The 25212-nt window shown below is 34.5% G+C and overlaps 1 protein-coding gene across 1 annotated transcript; it reads right to left on the bottom strand.

Annotated features, from left to right (window-relative positions):
- Positions 1 to 948: 948 nt before the first annotated feature.
- LOC136040085 (N-acylneuraminate cytidylyltransferase-like) lies at positions 949 to 25212 on the bottom strand. Its single transcript, XM_065724158.1, has 5 exons — positions 25086 to 25212; positions 23173 to 23328; positions 17021 to 17170; positions 9635 to 9770; positions 949 to 3967 (listed from the first exon to the last, which is right to left on the bottom strand). Exons 1-5 carry the CDS (start codon positions 25210 to 25212, stop codon positions 3859 to 3861), a joined length of 678 nt encoding a protein of 225 aa, XP_065580230.1. The 3' UTR covers positions 949 to 3858.

The raw sequence follows: 25212 nt of genomic DNA, 5'->3' as shown, positions 1-25212 counted from the left end.
AACATTATAATCAGGCAAAACCTAGTTTTGGGGAGGAAGTTTATTTTAAACTTAATTTACCGGCTATGATTCTACGTCGTTGGATTCAGCTTAGGGCAAATTGTCTTCCAATCCAGAACAGGCAAAAAACGTTCGACAAAAATAAAATGATAGTTGGTCCTGATAGGCGGTATCTTTGTCCTCTTTGTAAAGATGATGATGAAGACTTGGATCATTTTCTCCGGAAATGCCCGGTGCTCTTGGATTTACGGGAAATTTATTTGCATGGGATTAATTTGATGCTTCCGGGTATTCTACAAAATAGTAACCCAACCACAATATTTCGAGTGGGAGTATATATAGAAAAATCTTTAATAAGAAGAAAAAGTTTTATATGATTAATTTCTTTTGTAGTTAGATTTGGTACTTTTTGCGTTTAATTCTGTTTTTTGTGCGTGTTCGTACTGTTGTTAATTTCCTTGCTTGTTTGTTATTTATTTATATGTTGTGTGTATATGGCCCACGGGTTTTTGAAATACACTTATAACAATGAACACTGTATATGTGTTCGAAATATCCAGTTAAATAATTTTATATCTATTCACTGTCAATAAAAAGGTATCATCCCTATTTTGAACTGTTTTACTTACGTAAAAAAAAACTGCGCCCCTCGGCATTGTGAGTCCCTATGACCAGGCCTAGTGGGCCTATGTATAAATAATGGCCTGTACATAAAGTGCGTGTGGAGAGTGGCAGGTTGATCGTTCAATTCTGATTATCTTTGCTGGGAATAATTTGACTGGAGGTCGATCTATTTCTTACAAGTTGTCTTATATTATCACTCTAATGATTATGTTTAAGAGCTCAGGTCTCACGGGGTACCTTACGAATTCTAAATAATTGGGTTTTGACAAATAGGCAATATAGAAGGTTAAAAAATGTGACAACTGAAATACGGGGAATAACTGATAAAATTTTGACAATAATTTATTCAGAGAAATACAATTAATAAACAAATATGTAAATAATGAAAAAAAAACGAAATAAACACATTTAAAATCTGACACCCAGTCATAAACTGAAACAAAATAAACAGCAACTCAAGTATTTTGGTGCATTTACAATGAGAGCAATCCTAGGTCAGGCTAAGTCCCCTAAGTGGGTCCATAGAAAGACTATGTTGTTGTTGAATAAGTACATAAAGAGTTGTAATCTGCATAACATTCTCTGATTTTTTTTATCTATTTTTTATTTTATTTTATTTTTTTTTAAGTTATAATGTTATGACTTTTATATTCATTGTATTGACCTTTCTATTTCGTATTTATGTTTCCTTTTATAGGTGCTTTAATTGTAGTAACTGCATTAACTTCTATTTTTATTGTATTGACCTTTTTATCTATTTATTTCTTCTTGCATTCTAGCCTTATTTAAATCTGAGTATATTTCTTTTTACAGATATTTTAAGCAATATTAGCAGAATAGAGGTGTGATGTACATACTAGTGCCATTGATTTAAGCAAGAACACTCTGTACAACCTCTTAGTAATTTCCCAAGATATCTTAAGTGTTGATGTGGACTGTGCCAATTTTTATTTTTTTTTTTCAAAGTGTCGTGGCTTCATAAGCCGAAGTTTTAAAAGAGGATCGCACGTATACGAGCGGTTGATTCGCTCAAAAGTCAACTAAACAACAACAACAACAACAGCAACTCTGTAGTTGCAGAGGGTAACAGTTACGTTTTGTTCTGGACAAATTTCAAACAAAGATATATACACAAAAAAATAATATAGACAAATCTATCGATAAACACAAAATTTCTTAAAGATTAAAAAATAATTTTTTATTATATAATCTATATGGTAAAAGTGGGATTTAGCATATATTTAATAATTTAAAAGACCGTACTTTACAAAAAATAAATTTTTACACAAGTCTGGTCACTCAAAAGAGCAAATCTGTACAGGATTATTTTAAACGAGGATTTCGCATATACTTCATAATTCAAAAGACAGTATTTAACAAAAATAAATTTTACGCAAACATAGTCACCCAAAAGAGAAATCTGGGGAAGCACCACAAACATATCGGTTTTTCCCATAGACCGACGGTTTTGGGGTTAGGAATTTTTTCCTGTTTCTCTTTGGTATCAATCGTTCTTTCTGTGTGTTGTCAAGTAAAAATGAGCAAGCATTTTTGAAAGTGAAACGCATGTCAATTATTAAGCACGCCAAAATTTGAGGTTCGGTCGTTTTTATCCAGGACCTTCAGTTTTTATCCAACACAAGCAATGCTTTTTATAAAACTAAGACAAAGGACGAAGATTCTTTGTAAGAATATATTTGGCACGAACAAATGTAAAAAATTTTGCACCTATCGTTTGAACACTTTTCCCCTCGTAACAAACGGTTTTTCTCATCGGTTTTTCCATGCGTCTAAATGGACCGTGAATCTGTAAAGCGGATCCTCAAAAAACTAGATTTACATACAGCAACAGTAAAAATTTCATAGGAGAGTAAAACCCTGAAAAACGTATTTTGGTGTTTCGACTACTATTGGAAGGCAGTGTTGCGTAAGAACAATATTCTGTTTAGGATACTGAAATAAAAACTTGATCCCAGGTTTTATTGTGATGTTCAATAAGATTTAACATTGAATTCAAGGTTAAAAAGGCACTCCAGCCTAACCAAAAATTCCGAACCTAATCTTTTTTTGAAAAAAGCAAAATTAGGAGGATATTTCAAACTCCAACACTCCTTTTTTTTCAGTGCACCTTTTCTAGAAATAATGTTTGAATCAATCAGTTAAAAACATCAGCTATATTCTTTAATGGTTTGTTTTATTGATAAATGGAAATTGGCATTGATGATAGCAAAGTAAATATATGCATAAGAAGGATACTATAAGTGATCCAATTTATTTACATATTTTACTATCATCTCTGCTTTTTTAACCAATTCAATACGGTTTGTTCCTGCATTGATTTTATCTTGAGCTGATGGTATCAAAAATTTCAAAGAAGAATGGATTCTAGTCGAAACTCTTGGGCGAGGGAGGGAAGGGGGCGGGTTGGACTGCATGTTAAGAGCACCAAACGTTAGATGGCGCTGGTGGTTCTTTTGCTTACACTAGCGCGAGTTTCCACTCTTATAAGTTACTTTATTCTTTTTCTGTTGTAAACATAGAAACTAGTTATCATGCTTTGCAGGATAACTAGTTTTGAGTATAATAACTAGTTTGGATAACTAGTTTGAGCAGAACTAGTTTGTAACTAGGATAACTAGTTCGAGCAGAATTTTATCTAGTTTTGAGTATGTGTTTGAAATTTTTCTAACAGTTTTCTCAAAGAATGATTTGATTTGCTAGAGAAGTTCTCTAAAAATATTCAAAACAATCGAACTTTTTAACAGTTTTTGCTCGGACTGTGGAAAAAACCGCTGTAATCTTAAAAAGGCAGGTAGCGTGAGTAGTTTCTACCATTAGCAGAGTGCAGATGGCGTTTTAAATAAAAGACAGAGTGGAGAATAGCGACGGGCATGAGGGACTTTTAAAGTGGACACTGGTGTCAATGCCAATAAGAAACGATTACCAACATAAGAAGCATTTGGAGACTATGACTGACCCAAAACTGCCAATAATTTATCTTTTTAGGCAAACTAAAATTCAGGGGAGGCTAGAGAAATAGAGAAATTCAGAGGAGACTAAAGAGAAAATCTGCAGCCTTAGCACACAGAATTCCCGTTGAGACTCATAACCACACTGCTCTTCCAGATGAAAAACGATTAAAATCCCTTTTCAGATTCTGGAGTGTAAAATCAAGGATATTCACCTTTAAAAAAGAGACCTCCCACTATTTGTATCAATGAAAATTTTCAACTGCTATAGCAGCATAACTCCAAGATTCTCATCAAGAACTTGCGCTAATTTTAAGTCAATTTCTGTATCTATGTCAATGCTCAGCTCTTCCGGAACAATGACCATTTCTGCCCTAGAAATAAGAAAACTAACCTTAAAGGAAATAAACAGCCACAAGGTCATTACAGCTACCTCCCAATTTAACTCGAATTACCTATTTGAAGATCTTGTTCCTGCACTTGCAAGGTTAAATACTTGGTCATTAGAAGCGGAAAATAAAAGCTTAGGACAGAATTGTCTTTCCCCTCTAATGTGTCCTAGGGCTAGAGTTTACTTTCCCCAATCCCCTCTCGAATTTTAGTAACAAAAATTCCCAGAGTTAAAATTCTATTAGTAATATATTTGAGCTGGTAAATTGTGTTCGAAAAAGGCTGATTTTTTTAGTCTTAGAATCTTCAGAAAAACATTTTGAGTGTCTTTGTATTACGTAGCCCTTTTCCTGGGAAAAAAGAGACTTTTTTTAACAGCAAAAAAGTGAAAGAAATGAACATTGAAGGGAAATTAGAAAAAAAGTGTAAGAATCAGTTAGAATACTGCAATTTAGAGACCGAGTGCTTGCTGCACTGTCTGAATTTCTCATTGATTCTCATTAAAACGATTTTAGAAAGCCCAAAGCAGAGTCTGGCCTGGATATCCACCATTGTATATGTGCTTGCACCAGGACCTGGCGTTTTCGTGCCTCAGCTGGTATTTGAAATTCAAATTTTATATGCGAATTTGTCTATCCACAAGCTCCACACAATCAGAGCAGCTGAACTTAGGGAGTCAAATCTCCCATCCAAAGTGAAATGAATGACACCGGGATTCGAACCCCCGTCTCGAATGAAATAGAATTCCCGGTCAAGTGTACCAATCACTTGGCTAAGACTGCTTGGCTTAAAACAAAAAAGGGGCAAATACTTTGCTTTTATTTCAATGGTTTAAAATTTACTTTATTTATGTCATTTGTCTCAGAAACGGAAACCATTACTAGTATTCTGTGTTTTCGTCTTCAATTGGATACCTTCCATGTCAGGGAAAATTGCAAATTAATTTTAGGAGATACAATTGGTCAAGACGTAGGGCCTACGAATTCTGTATATCTTTTGCAGAACCTCCAAAAGTTCATTCATTTTGTTCAAACCTTCATCTAGGATGTTTGAATCATTAGCATAATCTAAGTCAAGAAAGGTTTTTCCTCTGAATTTTCCTCTGAGTCCATAATTCCATGGTTCTGATTCCATGTTCTCCTATTGCCTTTCCTGTCCTTCTTAGGACAAAGTCCATCAAAAGAGTTATATATATGAAGATGACTTAATACGAAACCAGGTACTAACCTCATTTCCAACCTTAATCGCAGCATTGCTATCATCGCATATAGCACTAACCAATTTGATATATTTGTCTGTTATACCATATAAGGAAAGACCCTTGCTAATGCTCTTCAATCAGCTGGATCGAGCACTTACTCATGATTAACTGGGAACTAAGGGTGTTTAATAGCTCAGGCACTTCTCAACTATTAACCTAAGAGTAAAATCTAAGGTCGATACATCCCCTACCCTTCTATAACCGTACTTTTCTTCTTTTGAAACTTTGTCTACAGCATTTCTAAGTCTAAAAAGTATCATCATACTAAGTAATTTGCTACCTAGATAAACCAGGCTAATGTCTCTATAATTACCACACTCGCTCTTGTCATTCTTCTTATACAAGGGCTTAACTAGGTTTCCCTAAAATCACTAGGTACTTCCCCTTTTTCAAAAATCATATTCATAATCTTCATTAACTTATTTCTAACCTCATAGGCACAACATTTAACCAACTTGTTAAATAACGTTTTTTAAATGAAAATAAGGAGCGACATTAAAACTTAAAACGAACAGAAATTACTACGTACATGAAAAGGTCTTTTCCTCCTCAACGCCCCGCTCTTTACGCTAAAGTTTGACTCTTTCTCTTAACTCTACTTCTTAAAACAGTAGAAAACTTTAGCGGAAAGAGCGGGGCGTTGAGGAGGAAAAGCCCCTTTCATATACGGAGTAATTCCTGTTGTTTTAAGTTTTAATTTCGCTCCTTACTTTAATTTAAAAAACTTGTTTTTTTTATTTAATTTCTGGACGTTTTTTAATTAATGCATGTTTTGATCTTGACTCTCCGCACATAAATAATTAAAACGAAATTTGCACATTAATTTTTTTGTTGGCTAAAGGGCTTTCTCATAGTCGGAAGATTTTGAGAAAAAAGGAGAGAGGGAGGAAGCCTAGTTGCCCTCCAATTTTTTGATTACTTAAAAAGGCAACAAGAACTTTTAATTTTTTTACGAACATTTTCATTAGTAAAAAATATACGTAATTTACGAATTAACTTACGTAACGAACTTCCATATTCGTATGTTTTTATTGCGTATATGAGGGAGTTCACCCCTCGTCCATACCTCGCTATTTACACTAAAGCTTCAATTCTGTCCCAATTCCTTAAGAATGACCCTTGAATCGTAAAGGCCGTAGAATAAATAGTTGAAATTACTAAAAATACTTTAGCGTAAAGAGCGAGGTATTACGAGGAGGTAAACCTCTCATATGCGCAATAATTTTTGCTCGTTTTAAGTTTTAATGCTGCTCCTCACTTTCAGTAGAAAAAACTTTTCATATTTATTTTTTCATTGTTTTTTTAAATAATGCTAAAAACTCCTGCGCCCCCTTCATTGAAATTCTCTTCCCCCATGAGAAGTTTTTCCATGGAAAGATCCTCCCACGTAACCCCCCACCTCAACTCTCCCTCCCAAACCAAAAAAATCCCTCTGAAAACGTCTGTACACTTCCCAGTAACCATTACTATATGTAAACCAGGTCAAAGTTTGTAACTTGCAACCCCTCCCACGGGGACTGCGAGGGAGTAAGTAGTCCCCAAAGACATAGCTATTAGGTTTTTCGACTATGATGAATAAATGGCTATCTCAGAATTTTGATCCGATAACTTTGGGGAAAAAATGAGAGTGGGAGGGGGCCTAGGTGCCCTCCAATTTTTTGGTCACTTAAATAGGACACTAGAACTTTTATTTTCCGTTAGAATTAGCCCTCTCACGACATTCTAGGACCACTGGGTCGATCCGATCACCCCTGAAAAAAAAAACAAAAAACAAATGAACACGCATCCGTGATTTGTCTTCTGGCGAAAAATGCGGAATTCCACATTTTTGTAGATAGGAGCTTGAAACTTCAACAATAAGGTTCTCTGATATGCTAAATCTGATGGTGCGATTTTTGTTAAGATTGTATGGCTTTTAGGGGGTGTTTTCCCCTATTTTCCAAAATGAGGCAAATTTTCTCAGGCTCGTAACTTTTGATAGGTAAGACTAATCTTGATGAAAGTTATATATTTAAAATCAGCATTAAAATGCGATTTTTTGATGTAACTATTGGTATCAAAATTCCATTTTTTAGAGTTTCGGTTACTATTGAGCCGGGTCACTCCTTACTACAGTTCGTTACCTCGAACTGTTTGATACATTGAACCTTGCTCCGAAAAAAGATAAAGATAGCCGGCAATGTTGTTCATATAGACCTATAACAGTTTCTTCTATTCTATGTAAATTAATGGAGTTATTTGTGATTAAAGAAGTAAATAAGACTAGTTCAACTGCGGACAACCAGTTTGAATTTAAGGAAGGCTATAGTCGGGAACACGTGCATTATATACTTGCCAACGTTCTCATAGATATAGAGAATAGTGGCGAGTTGCTCATCCTTGCGGATCATGATCTCGTACTTTCGATTCTAGTGTGCATTCCCGTTTGCTGTATAGTGCGAAACAGTCAGGTCTCGATCGTTCAGTTGTGCGGGTATTTAAAAACCTGCATGCAAGATTATGTGTTGTCATGAAAGTACCTACTCGTCATGGTTAAGTAATGAGTAAAGCCGTAATTCGGGTTTAAAAGGAATCCGCTAGGGTGGGGTAACTTCGCCACCATTGTATAATAATAGTGTGGTTGCACACCAGAAAAAGGTTAGAGTTATTTTTGTTTTTATAGGTTTGGAACTTTCCATACTCGATTGCGCTGACAACATCCTGAATTTAAGTAGAACTGTATCGTCTGTGGAGGAAAATTTCTCTATGCTTAGTAGGGATTATGCCGAAATTGGTATCAATTTTGATGCTTCGAAGAGCAAGGTCCTTTGCTTTCAGCACATCTGTCGGTGATGTTGGATGCACACAGTTAGCTGATTGTCAGCTGATTCTGGAATCAGAATCTGGAATATTTATTATCATTTTTAGTCTTAATAGTAGATATTAACTAAAAAAAAGTTTGTGGGAATTTTGAAAGATAGTCTAAAACTCAAAAAACATAGCCTCGAATCGAAACAAAAAGTACACCATCAGGTGTACTTCAAAAGCAGCCTTTGCTCTTTACAGTACCTCACTACTCTTAGCGACTAGCTATAAGTGACTCTTAGAATCCTCTCTTCTAGAAAATTCTTTAAATCATCACTTGAAAATAATTATAAGAGAATATCCATTTTTTTTTTACTTTATTCTAAACAAAATTGAAATATGTGCTTCTTCGCAATGACGGTGATTTCGAAGACGTCTTATTATTTTGAAAAAAAAGTACTAGGATGGTCAAAAACCCAGGAAACTTATATTCCCCTGTCTTGAACACACACAAAAATCAGTTTTTGTGCGTGTACATACTGATGTGCCTCTTTTTTCTCCTTTTTCCCTCCACTGCTACCGGGGCACAGGTACTTCTTAGAGAGCTATTTAAGGGCTCATAGAAAAGTAAATTGTTATTTCCTGTTACTACGCCCATTTTACTCACAATAGTTTGCTGTGCAGTTCACTGCTAGGAATATTATCTTTTGTCAAGTATCTTGTTGAAAATCCTATTTTTTTTTTATATATTTCGGTTACTATGGGTTTTAATTCGTTCTTCACTATAAGTGTTTTAGGTAAACTTTAATTAAACACCTCTATAAGAAAAAAAAGGCAGACTTATTAGTATCAATAAAATACTCAATAGCTGGATCCAGCATGATCATACACATGTAAAAATACATATGTTTAATGCTCAACATAAAAAATCTAGCCTATGTACAGGATACGGTTTATTCTGGCTTTAAAACATAGATTAACATGACGCATGAGAACATGATCCCAAATCTGCAACTTTTATTGAAATCATTGTCAAATACAAATCATAGAATAATTAGTAAAAATAAAATTAGCATAGATTATTCGTACCATACATAAAGGGAGTTTTATCAGATAAGAAAAAAAATAAAGCAAAACAACAACAGCAATATATATATATATATATATATATATATATATATATATATATATATATATATATATATATATATATATATATATATATATATATATTGTACCGAAAAATATTTATAAATTTAAACATATTCTGCATTTTTTTTTATTTACTTATTTCTTTGGTTGTTTTTATCTGTACAAAACGAGCTTGTCTCTCTACCAGATATTTTTATATTTAGTATATTATGCATAAATGATTGTAAAATAAATGAACCTGAACCTATTATATTATACAAAATTTGGTATTATATCATATTAATTTTTTATCTATATTATATACGTTTTATGTATATATGTAATCCTAATATGAATAAATATATGACTCTTATTATATTAATTTATTAATCTAATTTATCTAGTAGATATTGATTTAGTGTAATAATATGAGACCTAAAACATACAAATATATTTATAAATAGAACTTCAATACCTCGGTCCTTGAAGCAGATTTCTTTCAGTCAGATAAGTTCGAAAAAAGTAAAATCCTCCCGTTTCGACAAACTCTGCCTCCATATCTTGGCTCCGTGGTCTTTGAGCTGGATTGAAATTAACAGGCTGACTTATACCTTAAAAACACTAATGTTCTGTAATACCTTCAGAAAACAAAAATAATAATTCACAGTTTATTGATGACTAACTATATGACAAAAGAGGTGGAGCAAAAAAAAGCAGTTAAAAGGAAAAACAAGTAAACGCAAATCAAAACAAACCATACGAGGATGAAAAGAACATAGCCACAGGAAAGCCTCTTCACTTAACTTCGAGTCAGAGGCACCAACTGGGAAGGGGATGGGGACGACCCCAGTCCCCTCTTTTTTGTATCTTCATAAAAAAAACAAGCATTTCCACCCTTACAGATTTCGTGAACTTACGCACCTACTTTCAATAAGAGTTCTTGTATAGTAAGGATGTCAATATACCTGTCGCACTAATCTTTCAAAATTTTTTAAAGTTCCTGTCATGGTTGTGACCAGGTGAAAAACACTGAATTTTAGTGATTTTATGGTTGATTTACCGGTTTTCTTCAATACTCTAGTGATTTACATGCTATAGTGATAAGTTACTAGGGGTGGCAACTCCGCTTCCTATATCAACCAGACACAGACACAAACTATTTAAGCTATCACCTGATTTACATTACCGTGCTAAGTCTTCGAAGATAATTTCTTAAACCAAATTGACCTGCCATAATATAAAGAACAAACAATCAAATACGAGGTTCATTTAGCAGTATCCTTCGAGAATAGTCCAAAGATAATCGTGGATATTGGGAGTCATTCGCCTTTGGTTGTTAGGTATTAGGTTTTAATTCCTCTAATTTTAACTTTTATTTAATTTTATTCACCATTTAATTTTGCTTTTTTACTATTTTTTTTTTCAAGTTGACTCTCTGCATTATTTTGTTTATCTTTGTCTTTTCACATTTTTGTGGCTTTCTCCTACATCGTGGCTGCTGAAAAAGAGAGGCGGTTGTCCTCCCGAAACATTCGCTTTTTTCAGTATTTTCGTTTGGCCCTAAAAAACCCAATTTTTGATCGTTTTTCTTTATATTTTTGCTAAAACCTCAACAGCTTACCAAACGGTTTGCGGCACTTATCTCATAAGTGTAAAAATGACAAAAACGATCTTTAAAAGTGTCAGCTATGGTGAGATTGAACAAAAAGACATTCTTACAGAAGCATTACATTTTTTTTAAATAACAAAAAGTTTTTAGCTTCAGCGTGTTTTCAGTCTTACATGTGAGAGAGCTGGTGCTGGGACTATGCCTTCCCCCTCACAAGAATAAAACAAAATACTCCTTTTGTGTCCTGCTCAATTTTTTAATGGAAGGGGGGAAGGCATTCTTACAGAGGCGTCATATGGTTTTTCAAATAATAAGAGGTCTGTAGCTCAGGTGTGTTTTCGTTTTTACAAGTGAAATGGCTGATTCTGGGTTTATGTCTTCCCCCTCGTAAGAATGGAAGGGGATGATAATGCAAGATAGAATGATGCAAGAAAGTACACAGTAGCGGAATGTGGCTCACTGGTTTTGAAAAACAACTTTAAATTTTGGCCGACTGACAAAAACATAAAAAAATGAAAAAAAAATTAAAGTTTTTTTCTGTACCCTCTCCCCGAACAAAAATCCGGGATTTGCCCCTTCCACTGCAATATTCAATAAACGCAGATAACTGTAACTTTTACAGCGTCAGCTACTTACTTTTTAGTCCATACAAAAATAACTGTGAATAAAAAGACACTAATACTTAACAATTGCTTCGGTATCAATAATCATATCAGAAGTACGGCATTTTTTACAATATATCCCAGGAATTTCAACACTTAAATGCTAACTCTTCACTGTTCAATGGTTGGCTTTTGCTTCAGAGACGCAGATTAAACTTTTGAGAATGTGTTCATTCAAGTGACACAATCAGTGGCGGTTCTGTCCTCTCTTACGCCACGAACAAAACATCGATTGGCGAGCCATTCCTCCACCCCCCTGCCTCTTATGATTTTTTTGAACAAGTTTTAACAAAATTTTCATCTATCAACATAAGGAACACAAAATATCGCAAAAAAAACGGTAAAACTAACTAAATTCGGCAACTTACTTATATTTTCATGATTTGGTGATGAAGATATGGGTAAAAATGAAAATTTTCTGAGTTAAGTTGCTTATATTCACTGCCAACTGAGCCCTCTACCTCACTTTAATAAAGATAAAATTTCAAAAATTACAAAATGATTATAACAGTCAGATTATTTATTTGAAATTTACATACCTGGAATGTCTGCACCCGGGACAAGGACCCGTCTGTTGCCCCCCTCCCCTAAAACGGCCTCTGTATACAATGGAAACTAGAAGTAGAAATTCTGGAAGTCAAAATTCTGATTGTATATAATAATATACAATGATTATATATAATGATATATAGAGTTTATACAACCATCCCTTCCACAAAAACCTATTATACACTGGGGACATAACTAACAACACTTGCCCCCGTGTTCTGGGGGGCTGTGTTATTCTATGGTCATCAATTATGATTTTTGGTCTATTTAAAAAAAATGGCTATATAAAAAGTTTTATGATTTCTTAGACCACACTGCTTCTCCATTTGTGAAAAATTAAGCAAAAGAAAACGGGTTTTAATTTCAACAAAGCAGTTAACAAAAAATAAAAACAAAACTTAATTAAAAATATTCCGAATATTTCGGCCCCACGTACAGGAGCCTTTCTCAACAGAAAGAAAAGAAAAGAACAATAAAAAGAAAGAAAAAAGTTTTCAAAACATAACACACAAAAAAAAAACCGACAACTAAACACACGATAAAGGAGAAAAAATAATAACAATAAATAAATAAGAACAATTCATATTATAAACAGACTTCCAGCACTGATGTTACAACATATGGAAAAGACCAAAGCGAATGTCTATAGTAAAACAATGGGTCACTCTCCTTTCAACAATCAGTGTATAAATGGGAATCTATCAAAAGTGAAGACTATATTTACTTGAACAAGCAAAAGAAGGTCACCAAACCCCGGGTCCATCTCACCGGTTAATCAACAAATTCATGAATTATAAATTAAATGGATTTTTGTTTGCTAGTTTAGTTGCAGTCCGTTGACATTTCCCAGCTTTTACCTCATTCTGAGTTTTGTTCGCACATATTGGCAGAAAAAATATTTAATTTTCCTCATCATAGTATTTTATTTGATCAGACAAAAATTAAAGATACGTGTATAGGATTTTTGCAAAAGTTCAGAGATACTATAGAAATAAAAAGACTATCTATGGGGTATTAATAGAGATGAAGGGGATTTTAGGCTAAACTCAATTTATAATAGTTTAATTAAGGAGCAGGTAAAAAATTCAACCAGTAGTAATTAATATTGATTTTCCTAAAACAAGTGATAACCTTGCAAACGAAAGACAGAATGAGGTTAAAGCTGGGAAAAGTCAACGGACTGCAGCTAAACTAGAGAAAAAAAATCCATTTAATTTATAATCCATGAATATGTTAATTGGCCAGTGAGATTTAGTTAGAGGTGATGGACCTGGGGCTCGGTGACCTTCTTTTGTTTATTCAAGTAAATGTGGTCTTCACTTTTAATAGATTCCCATTTATACACTGATAGTTGAGAGGATAGTGACCCATGATTTCACTAGAGATATTCGCTTTGGCTTTTTCCTTGTGTTGTAGCATCATTGCTGGAAGTTTGTTTGTAATGTGAGTTGTTCTTATTTGTTTATTGTTATTATTTTGTTCTTTTTCTTCTTCGTGTGGTTAGTTGTCGTGTTTTTTTTTGTGTGTAATGTTAAAAACACTTTTTTCGTTCTCTCCCTTTTTTGTCCGCTGAGAAAGGCTCCAGGACTGGGGCCGAAACATTTGGAATATTTTTTTAATTCAAGTACAGTTTTGTTTTCATTTTTTGTTCACTGTTTTGTTAGAAGACAAAATGGAAATACAATACACTTATTCCCCCTCGAAAGGCTCCATGGCCAGGAACACAAGGGGGATTAAAACCCGTTTTCTCTTGTTTAATGTTCCGTAAAAAGTTTTATTGGACACATAAAAGGAAAAGGGAATGGTGGGGAGGAGGGGGCTAGTGCTATCGGATCACTTTTGACTCTTAAAAATGGAACTAGAACTTTGAATTTCTAATCATCTGAGTCCCAGCTGAAGCGACCATCTCTTCCATAAAATTTCGAATGCCCAGGGACAAAATTACAATCCTTTCCCGCTTTATGGAAGAGGGGATTTTGATCAAAAAGATTTTGTTTTCTGATCATTGGAATATTTCAAAGAAAGTTCCTATCCCAAATTTTTCGGATGTATTTAAGGAAAAGAGGGTGTGTGTGAACGTGGGTGGGATTAGATGCCCTCCGATCACTTTTGACCCTTGAAAATAAAAATGAAAATTTTAATTTCCAATCAAATGAGCTATCTCTGAAGTTTATAATAACATCCCTTACATAAAAACCTTATATGCTCCCGGGGCATAGCATAAAACACTTGCCACTGGGCTCTGGGCTCTGGGGGTTGTGTCGACCCCAGAGTTTTTTGTTATCATACAATCAAACTATTTTCAATAAAATGGCTATATAAAAAAAAATTATCGGGTGGGTTTTGGGAAAAATTATCCAGCATTATCCATTACGCAGCAGTTTGAAAGGCATAATTTGCCCCTGATTCGGATATTTCTGGACTTCATTTCCCCTTTCGATTCAATCACTCGCCAAAAATTTGGAAAATTCTTGAAAATAATAAAATGCCCCTTAAATTTGTAGAACTGCTTAAAGCATACTACAAGGGTTCTTTGAGTCGAGTTCGAGTTTAGGGAAAAGAGACTGAAAAATTTCCGGTTGAATTTAGAGTAAAGCAAGGCTTCAGGCTGGTAGGAGGAGGCTGCTTGCCATCTGGTTACTTTCAAATCTTACAAAGGGAACTAGAACTTTCAATTTCTAACCATTTGAGTCCCCTTAGAAGTTTATACGACTTATTCCTTCCATAAATACCTTATACGCCCCGGGCCATAAGTAACAGCCCTTCCCTTTTTCTTGGGGGAGGGGGTATGCTGACCCCAAAGTTTTTGTCATTTGATCGTTCGACGTTTTCAAACAAAATGGCTATCTCAAAATTTTGATCGGATGTATGTGGGGAAAAGAAGGTCACTTTTGATGACTCTTAAAAAGGTAACTAGAACTTTCAATTGCCTATAAAATGAGCCACTTCCGATGTTTATACAACCATCCCTTACACAAACCTTATCTGCACCTTGGGTATAATTTACAACATTTCCCCCTGGACCTTGGGGATTGTGTCGACCCCTGAGTTTTTTTTTGCTTGATGTTCAAACTATTTTGAATAAAATGGCTATCTCAAAATTTGATGTAATGCATTTGGAGAATAAAGGGCCCTGGAGCGTTAGTTGTCCTCCAATCACTCTTGACCCTAAAAATTAACTCTATAAATTCCAATTTACAATCAAATGAGCCCCTCTGTGGTTTATACGACCATTCCTTTCATAAAAACATTATATGCCCCCGGGGCACAATTTAAAACACTTGCCTCCATAGTTTGGGGGGGGGGATGTGTTATCTCTGGAGTTTCTGTTATACGATCTTTGGTCGATCGTTTTGAGCAAAATGTGTCGATATTTGTGTCTTTCAGTAACAGTAAGGGGACATTCTAGCATGTACCAAGGATTTTTTTTTGCGAAGGGCGTGCTTTGTTTGGTGGAGGAGGGGACAGTCAAAAAGCACATTTAAATTGATTATTTACAAAAAGTGCCTAGGTATTCAAGAAAATTTAGGATTTCATGGGGAGGGGCACTAAGTATATGTAGGTCATTCTTGAATAAAAAAGGTGTGTCACCAAAGGCCTTCTTGACAGTTATACCTACTCCAGCCCAAGGAAGGATTACAGACATACATTCTACAGGTGATTAGAGAAATCAAGAAATTTAATTTGGTTGCCTTAATTGATATTAAGTACCAATTATATCTGCAGTCAAGTGAAGAGGGAATCACAACGCATTGTAACCAAGATTAAGGAACGCTTTAAAAAATGTCTAGTGAGAAACATTTTTCAGCGGTTTGGAATTGGAAATTTTATCCAATATTATCATACGAAATAGAAAACTCATTATGAGAAGAAATTTAAAGAATTCCGAATAAAATCTTGAAACCCCTAAAACATGACTTAAGTAGGGAAACATCCAAGGACTCTAAGATGGAGGTTTACAGTCTCTCGCCTTGAAAAACATGGATATTATATTCTAGCATGGGTCGAACTGGTGTAACCTTGTTTTTTCCTTTCCCAAGAGCGGTGATTTGAAAAGAAGCTAAGATTTCTAGACTATTTTTTTTAATTCATGAAATCAATAAGTCGTCTGAAGCAAATAGAAGACTTATGCAGAAGGTTCTCAATAGTCTTTTACTACCAGTGATAATGGTAGCTTTTAGCGTACAATTATAATTTTCTGAAAAACTCAAGCAAGCTCAGTTTTTTGTAAAGGGCTATTTTTTTCCAATTCTTCAAATAAGGAAAACATCAGGGGCTAGTCCATCTTCATTAAAATTCGCTTATTTTGCCAAAAGTTCAGGGTAGATGAGAATGGGGATTTTCATTCATTCATATTGAAGATTCCCCGCTGCAGCAAGGTTGGGCAACAAGCTTGCTACTTGTCCCTGTAAAAAAAGACCGAGCAACTGAAAAGTCAACGCCCTAAGCGTTGACTTTTGGCGACAGGCTTGCTACTTGTCCCTGTAAAAAAAGACCGAGCAACTGACAAGTCAACACCCTAAGCGTTGACTTTTGGCGACAGGCTTGCTACTTGTCCCTGTAAAAAAAAGACCGTGCAACTGAAAAGTCGACGCCCTATGCACCTGCAATGGCACTTGAGGTTCTTCATCCTTTTTTCCTATTGAAGATATTTGCATGATTTGTGATCTTTTACTGAGCTGAAGTCTAAACCCTACATTACGGTAGTCATTGAATATAGGCGCATCTTATTCCATTATTTAATCAAAGAATCAAAATGGTTTAGCTAAATTGTTAATAGAAAGAATTTATTGAACGAATCTTTTCAGGTTCTGTTTTGTAACAGTTAAAGTGTTTAAACAAATATGTATTTATCAAAACAAGTTTCTATATTAAGATGAAAAATTGAATAATTGCAGAAATATCAATCGAGAAAAGATTTTGTGGGTATTGGGGGGAGGGATGGATGGGTGAAGGGTTGGTTTTCTGTTTTTTTAATTGTGATAATAGAGATAGGGTAGTAAAATAAACTAATAGGTTTTACTTCACCAGCTTCTCTTACCATCTTTTGTCTTCCAACGTAATGCTTTGTCTGTTTTAACCGAGAAAACTGAATCACATGCTGGACAAGACATCTTTAAGCACGCCTCATCCAAGTCGCATATTCTAAGGAAGGGTGATGTACACTGCACGAGAGCGAGTGTAGTGATACCTAAAAATTTAGAATTACAAGCACATATTGTTGTTAGTTCTGTACGCATGCACAAAGAAGCCCTGTTCTTCATAGATATCTCCACCCAAGCAACCAGGGTTGCCACCACGGTCAGTTCCTAAAGTGCTACAATTGCCCAAATTTACGTGCTACACACCGATTTTCTGTGCTAAATTAAAAAATCCCGTTAAAGTGCTAAAATAGCACTTTTGTAATTCCAGTAGCCCTGAGCAGGTGCTACAGTGCTATAAATAATAATAGTGCTAAAATGGTACTTTGGTGCTACAGGTGGCAACCCTGCAAGTGACATAAGTAAGGATTTTTATCAAAACAAATTTTTATCAGAAACTACCCTGTTCCCGATATTGGCTGCAAGTACCCACTGAATGTCAAAACCCTTTTAAATCTTTGACATATATTTTTAAAGGAATATTTCTTTTTTCTTCAGAAATTTATTTTAAAGCGCTTAAAGTATAACTTTCAAATTTTTAGTTCTACATAGTTTTGGCAAAGTACATACTAGGATTATATACTGGTAGCGATCCCTGTTGGACAACTGCCATAAATTTAAGAAACATTCGTAGGTCATACTATTTTGTGAGGACCACAAACAAAATACTTTGCCCCTTACCCCAAAAAATAATCGACGCAATTTTCGATCAATTCGTGCTCGTTGGGAACGAAGATTTTGAGAATTGTATACTAACTTGTCTTAGGCTTCACCTACTTTGCGTATTATACAGACGGTAAATCAGTTATAAACAGGGTCGTATCCAGGATTTGTTTTTTCGAGGGGAGGGAGCTTTACAAAAGGAATTTTTTCGGGGGTGGGGGTGTAAAGAACTTAAAAAAATTGATATTTTTGTTTATATTCATCTTTGTTACGTTTTTACGAATCAGACAAACATTTCAGGGGGGGGGGACTTTTTGCGGCCTTAATTATAAACACATGTAAATCATAAACTACTATATTGTTTATCCTTCTTATATTGCTTTGTATCAAGTAATCCAAGGTACCGAACTGTACATAAGAAGTGACTCGACTCAATAGAAACAAACCCTAAAAAATGGAATTTTTGTATCAATAGACACACCAAAAGAATAATATTTTTAAGCTGATTACAAATATATAGGATTCACATGAAAAAAGCTTAAAACGTGATTTTTTTTTACAATGTATGGCGTCATTAGAATGCAATCATGTATCTTTTTTCTCTTTAACTGCATAATGAGTGAAACATCATTCATATGAATTTTTTTTTTAAATTAAGGCTCTAAAGTATAGTCAGTCGAAGGGTACACGTCCTGCCCCTGATCCACCAGAACATTGCTATGCCCAAACGTTGAGGCCTGAATTGGGAATCATGGTACTAAAGTTTGACTTTTTCTCTCAATTTTTTATGAGCCTGAACCACAAGGATCGTTTAATTAGAACAAGATGCTTTATAAAACTACCGAAAAAAGTTTTACAAGGGAAACAGGGGCGTAATTTCGTTAAAATTCTGGGGGGGGGGACACAGTTAGAGCTAATTTTCCCAAGTTATACGAGAACGTTCCACTCTTGCATAAAGGGAACTATCACTTGGAAGAATCCAAGATTCGACATCTTTTAAAATGAAATTACAATTTAATTGATTTGATACTATTTTCTAATTTCTGTATATTCATATTTGGTTGTACAATCATCAATAATAGAGAAACGATATCTTTTAGAGATTTTACATCATTTAGCTCTATTTGATTATAATCTATCCAATCTTTTCCATATTCAAACACTCTATTTTTAAATAACTCTAGCCGAGGGTTAATCATAATGCTATAAATGGAACGATCACCATCTTTTATATTTTTTATGGACATCCTGAATAATTGAACATTGGCGGTATTTTTAAAGAAACTACCAATCCCGCTACCACACTGTTTTGTATACAATAATTGTTTCTTAGTGATCAAAATTCATTACAAATATATTTTATTAAATAATTTCATTAAACGTTGTTCAAGTCCATAACATATTCAGTATTCTCTCCATTCAAATCATTTAATCTTCCTAATTGATCAGTTATAGTCATTTTTAGCGCGTTGATATATTCGTTTCGGTTGATTGGAATATATTGCCTTTCCATAGGAATCTCACAGAGTAGCGTTCCCGGTTCTGCTTTTGGAGCAAAACTCCATATTATATTAGAGGTTGCATTCCCATTCACAATTGAACTACCCAATAATTAGCAGTGAATATGTATTAAATCAACATTTTTTGTAATATTAGGAACTTTAGTACCTTCATTATATTTACTACTTAGTTCAGCTTCATTTTCAAATCCTAAAATATAACATGAATCACTATTAAACCAAAATATATAATTCTGTTTCAAAATAATAACGAATTTCATTGTTGCTAGATTGGATGATATAATGATTGGGCGTCGACCTAGGGGTGAATTGAAATAACGAGTTAAGAAATAATTTAAACCCTTTTCATCATACAACACATTGAGTATAATAACGTTAACCCATTCATCTTTATTTTTTCCCTGTATTCAAAGGTATTATTTTTAAACTGATCACTAATGTTATATCATGAATACCATAGTGTACATTGAGTTAAAGCTATTACATAATCAGAGTTTCGATCTAACGTGACCGGATTACTTGTATAAAACTGTTTGATTTCACTTTTGTTACCACTAATAATAATCAAAACCATTTATTAGAACAGTAATTGGTAAAATTCTAGTTGATTAACTTTTGGCTATCTCGGAAAGGGGTTAGGTTAGGAAAATGAAACTTTCAGGGGTGAGTCTAAAGTCTAAAGTATGTCCCCCGGGACATACTTTCTCCCTCTAGAGGGCCCTGATCTTTGATAACCTTTAAAAATATTTGTTTTATAAATGTGAAACCTTGCAAAATAGATCTTCTACTTGAATGAAGTACAACAAAATGGTTTTCCGCTTCACAACTTTGCTCAATCCCAATTTATAAGGTTTTAAAAACATGCAAATACATTTCCTAAATTTTGGAAAAACATTGATGTGGCTCAGAATTCTACTCAAATAACAGGAATTGCATTTTTAGAACTAAAGGCAGAGAAAAGGCAACTAGTAACTGAAAATTAAGGTAAAATGTTGTTTTGTCACAATTTCAATAGGTATAGACCTGTCATCTAGGCAAATTTCAGGGTCCTCTAGAGGGAGAAGGAGTGGAGGTGGGTACTTCAAAATACATTCCCGGGACATACTTTAGCCTTTAGACCCATCCCTGAAAGTTTCATTTTCCTAACCTAACCCCTTTCTGAGATAGCCAAAAGTTAATCAACTAGAATTTTACCAAGTATTTTTTTTATAAAATTCAAATTCTGAGATAGTTGTTGTAAATAGTATTATAGTCATTTGTCTTACTAATTTTATTTTTGAATAATGAATCGAGCAGGTCAACAGCTTCATTTCCCACTTCATCAAATGTATTTCCAGCAGCTCTGCTGTCTAGCAAATAATATAATTTAATAATTAAAATTAAATAATTATTAATAACTAATTAATTAAAAATTAATAACTATAATTTAATAATTATAATTTTTCAATCATATAATTAGTATTCATGTAAATGCCAATTCCTTGACTGTTTTCTAATTCACTAAATTTCCCACCTTTCATCTTTTCACCATATCTTTGATTAAGTGTTCCTGATTCATCTACTAATAAATGGAGAAAATCTTAAGCGAAATGAAAATAGAAAATAAATATAATCAAACTATTAGGAAAGAAGATTTAGACATTGGAATTGAACACACGATTATAGAAATGAAATATGTTACAACTAAATATGGAAAGAAAATCTTTTTGACTATAGATTTTAAAGGTGATATGGTCGATCTATTCGCACCTAAGCGTTTTTATTCTAAGGCAGCTGATCTTGAAAAGAAATTTAAAATTAGATAAAGGTATGATTTTAAAGACTATTGAAAGAAAAAATAAAGACAATGCAAATTATTTAGATGTTGATATCTATCAACTAAATATTCAATTATTACATTTTATTGGCAGCATAGGAAAAATTGGATATAATTAAACTCTTATTTCAGAAATTTAATTCTTATTTCACAAGATCTGTTTTGATCCTAAGGCTCATGATGCGAAATTGTAAAAATGTCGGAAGTTTTAATTTAAAATGGCGTGAACTCAATTGAAATGTAAATTAAGGGGTGATCTAGGTGAGGGCCTAGAACCTGTGTTCACCTTGTGAAAAAGTATAAAAATAAGATCAAATTTGATTCACCTGTTTTCATTTTGAATATAGGGATGGAAAACAGTAAAAATGCTGAAAATTTTCGTTTAAAATAGCGCAAATTCGATTGAAAAGGGGTAAATTTAATGATTTGATGAGTGGTCCAGAACATAAATTTACTATTATATACTAAGTTTATATTTACTATAATATACAATAATATAATCTACTATAATTACTATAATATACTATTTACTATAATATACTTACTATATTTATGTTCTGTATAATATACAGAACATAAATTTACTATATATACCAAGAGATGCTGGCCTGAGCCAGCATCTCTTTTGCACTACTTGGGGCATTAAATCCCCTAATTTAAAAACCATGTTTCTGCCTTGGTGTAGTAGAATTTGCCATTATCCAATTTGCTTGAGCCAGCATCTCTTTTGCACTAGCCTGGGCATTAAATCCCCTAATTTTAAAACCATATGTCTACCTTGGTGTAGTAGCCTGGTTTCTATAACAAGCAAATTACTTAGCATGGCGATACCTTTAAGACTTGAAAATCCCAAGATAAAGTTTTAATAGAGGAATTGTGTGTTTTTAGGAAGAGCAGAGAATATGTACACTAAACTTTCACCCCTAGATTAATAACTGAGAGGTGCCAGAGTCATTAATCTCTTAGTTCTCAATTTTATATATTATGAGCAAGCAGTTGATTCAACCAATAGAATAGCTTTAGTGAAGGTCCTATCCTTGTATGGTATACCAGACAGATACATAAGTGATTAGGGCTGTCCACGAAAATTTATTCAGAGAGGAAAGATAGGACGCTTAGGCTGGAAGTAGTACAATGAAGCTGCTAAGTCTTGCTTAGGTTGGAAGGTATTAAAAATAGAATCCTATTTGCTGATTTTATGATTAAATATTTAAAAGCCTTAGTTATAGTAGCATGGGGATTTCGTAACTATCTATGATGTTCCAGTGCTAAGCTAGTAGTGGAGGAGAGAAATGAGGACACGTCAGGACTACCCATTCTAAAAAGTGACTTTTCTTATTGTTCAGGGCAGGGAACTGTAAGTCTAATGTACAAGGTTTTTGGCCATGATAATTTTAATGATGTACTCTTAATTTCGACTCCATGCCATATTTTTAGAAGATTCAGTCTATTTACGGATTAAATGTTAATTAATTATGGTATAGATTGCGAACTAACTATTCCTACCAGAAAGGAGTTTGGCGGAAGGGAAAAATAAGATAGCGATCGCTCCTACTTACACTAATGCATGATGGTTATTTATGAAACTAGGATAGAGCCAGTCGAGTGATGGGCACAAATAGGGGAAACAAATTTAGTCTTTGCTCTCTTTGAGGATCGACAAAAAAAACATTTTGCCCTCATCCTCTGAATATAGAATGATCAGTTCTCTTATTTCTCGTTTAAAAAAAACGTGGAATTTCTAGTTGAATCACCAAGCCGTGATACATAAAAGGGTATGAAATGCATGAGTTCAGACATACAGAAGGCTCCCCCTCCATGATCATCGGAAACTAATTTACACGGCCTCTAAAAGTGCTCCGGAGAAAGTCATACTTCAGATGGCAGCCGTATTACGACAAGTGATTGCTTTCTGAGTAGTCATTGGGAGTTACGGACACTCAATAAATAAAGAAAATGCAATACAAACCACAGCCTGCTTACGGTTTTGGAAACTGAGTAGTTAATTTTTTTACTACATCATTTTATCTAAGGTCTTAACAAGAATATTTACCGGTATGGCTTTCTAAGAATTCCTTGACAGCACACAGAGATGATGCCGAGTCTAAACTGGCATAGCTTGCTCTTCTATGAATCTTAACGCAAGATATTTGTCGCGACTCCTCTTCAATTTCAGGTGAGTCAGTTGACACCCAAACTTCAGAAAATCCTAAAGAACAGGAATATTTGTTAATTACGAAGCCTGCTCAGAATAATGTTATATGATAAAGTAAACTAAAAACCCAAAAGGAAAAAACATTAAATAGTACATACATCTAAGGGGTGTGTTCTTCAAACACAATCTACCGCTTTCTCCGCTTTAATTAAGTTTTAAAACAATGCACCAGTGTATGGCTACCCACTTGAAATATTTGTGGTGGCTACTTGTTTTGATGGGGAGAAACAGAGATTCGGCTAGCAACACCTCTGCGTCTTCCAGTCAGTGCGCATTCAGCAGCCAAAAGAATGACTTCATATGCCGGAAACGGTTGAAATAATGTTTAAAAGATTAATTTTTTCTCAATACAACCCCCCCCCGTTCTGTAAAATGTCGCTTTTATTTGTATACGAACAAAGAGCAGCCATAGAACATCGCTACCATAAATGGATACCTACTAAGTGGGACAATCCCCTCCGCCCAACCTCCAAAAAACCAATACTGTGCCAAACCAACATCCAGGCCAAATAAAGCGATTAAAGTCTCAGGCCGCCAGATGGCACCCTTATCAGACCTTTGGGGAAAACACTATACTTTGTTTGGATTCAAAAATTGTTCAATTTACTATTCTAAAAAAAACATTTTGCAATTGGGTCAGAAAACAATTGCACATCTTAGCATTTTCAACCTGACTTCACTTATCACTTTCTCTAACTATACTGAGATCGGTAGCGAAGAAAAAAAAAGAAAAAAAAAGAAAGACCGATAAAATATTAGCGTTGCTCCTGCTTCACCTTGAACAGCAGTTGGATTATTTCCAAGCCTCTAGGTTTTTAGAGTTATAAATGCATGCATTAGGAAAGCTAATTACCTTGGTATGAGTGTGACGTTTGGCGTCCTTGACTTTCCCCATTACTTCGTTTACAGCCAAGGCTCCTGCACCGACGCTATAAACGTTGCCTCTTTGCCAGCAACCCCAAAAGTTTGTAATGATAATAATAATTATTTGTACATAACCTACAAGGACCGTGACAAACGGAATCAGACACCAAGCAAAAACTGGTATCATTTAATATCTAACGCATAAATGCGTAAATGCAATCCAAAATCCAACAGGATTTTTTTCCAGACTTTTGAACTTGCGCAAAATTATTATCCTCAATACAGCATTTCCCCCAAAATATTCCCTTATCTCTTCCAATTCTTTGTGTTCTCCAAAAAAAAAATTCACCCATAAATGTTTTTCCTATTTTCCCTCATACATTGAGCAAGACTAAGGACCTGATCTTATGATCCCTTCTTTTCCTGAGTGGTAACCCATCCACTCTCATACTTACCAAACAATTCAACTCATCCCTCCCCCAAACAATTCACCCCTAAAATTGATTCTTTTTACCAACACCTCTTGGGCCTTTGCATACAGATCTGGTTACATGATCTTTGCCATTTCTTCGGGTCACATTCGAATCTCCTGTCCCGTAGCCTTTCGTCTATCTCACCGACATCCACGACCACACTCATACCTTCGTCCCATAGCTCACAATCACCCAGTGTTATCTTTACAGCAATTGGTCCCACACCATTTTTATTCTCATGTAGGCTTCTACCACATAATAGATAGGTCGAAGAATTTTACTACCAATGCGTTGTGCATCACCCGAGAACAGCACCAGAAAGGTCGTCATACCCTGTTAAACCCGTCATACCTTGTCCTGGTTCCAATGCACCCTTCGAGGATAAACGAGATTTAAGTAAGCAAGTAAACTGACCTTTCACTCGGGTAACAGTTTGAAGACATCGTAGAATTAAACTTGTCCCATTTATTCGGCAAAGATTTTTGTTCTTTATACGTTTACTGCCTCCACGAGCCAAGATTAAACAAACTATGCTCTCCAT

This window comes from Artemia franciscana, chromosome 20 (assembly GCF_032884065.1).
Source record: "Artemia franciscana chromosome 20, ASM3288406v1, whole genome shotgun sequence".
NCBI classification, from domain to species: Eukaryota; Metazoa; Arthropoda; class Branchiopoda; order Anostraca; family Artemiidae; genus Artemia; species Artemia franciscana.
This window is presented reverse-complemented; position numbering and strand designations above follow the sequence as displayed.

Coding starts and splice junctions, on each gene's coding strand:
- LOC136040085 (XM_065724158.1), bottom strand. CDS start 25,212: ATGGAGAGCATAGTTTGTTTAATCTTGGCTCGTGGAGGCAGTAAACGT. Junction 17,171..23,172: donor ATTCTTAGAAAGCCATACCG/GTAAATATTCTT, acceptor CTAAATTTTTAG/GTATCACTACACTCGCTCTC. Junction 3,968..9,634: donor AATCTGCTTCAAGGACCGAG/GTATTGAAGTTC, acceptor TCTTATTTCTAG/GGCAGAAATGGTCATTGTTC.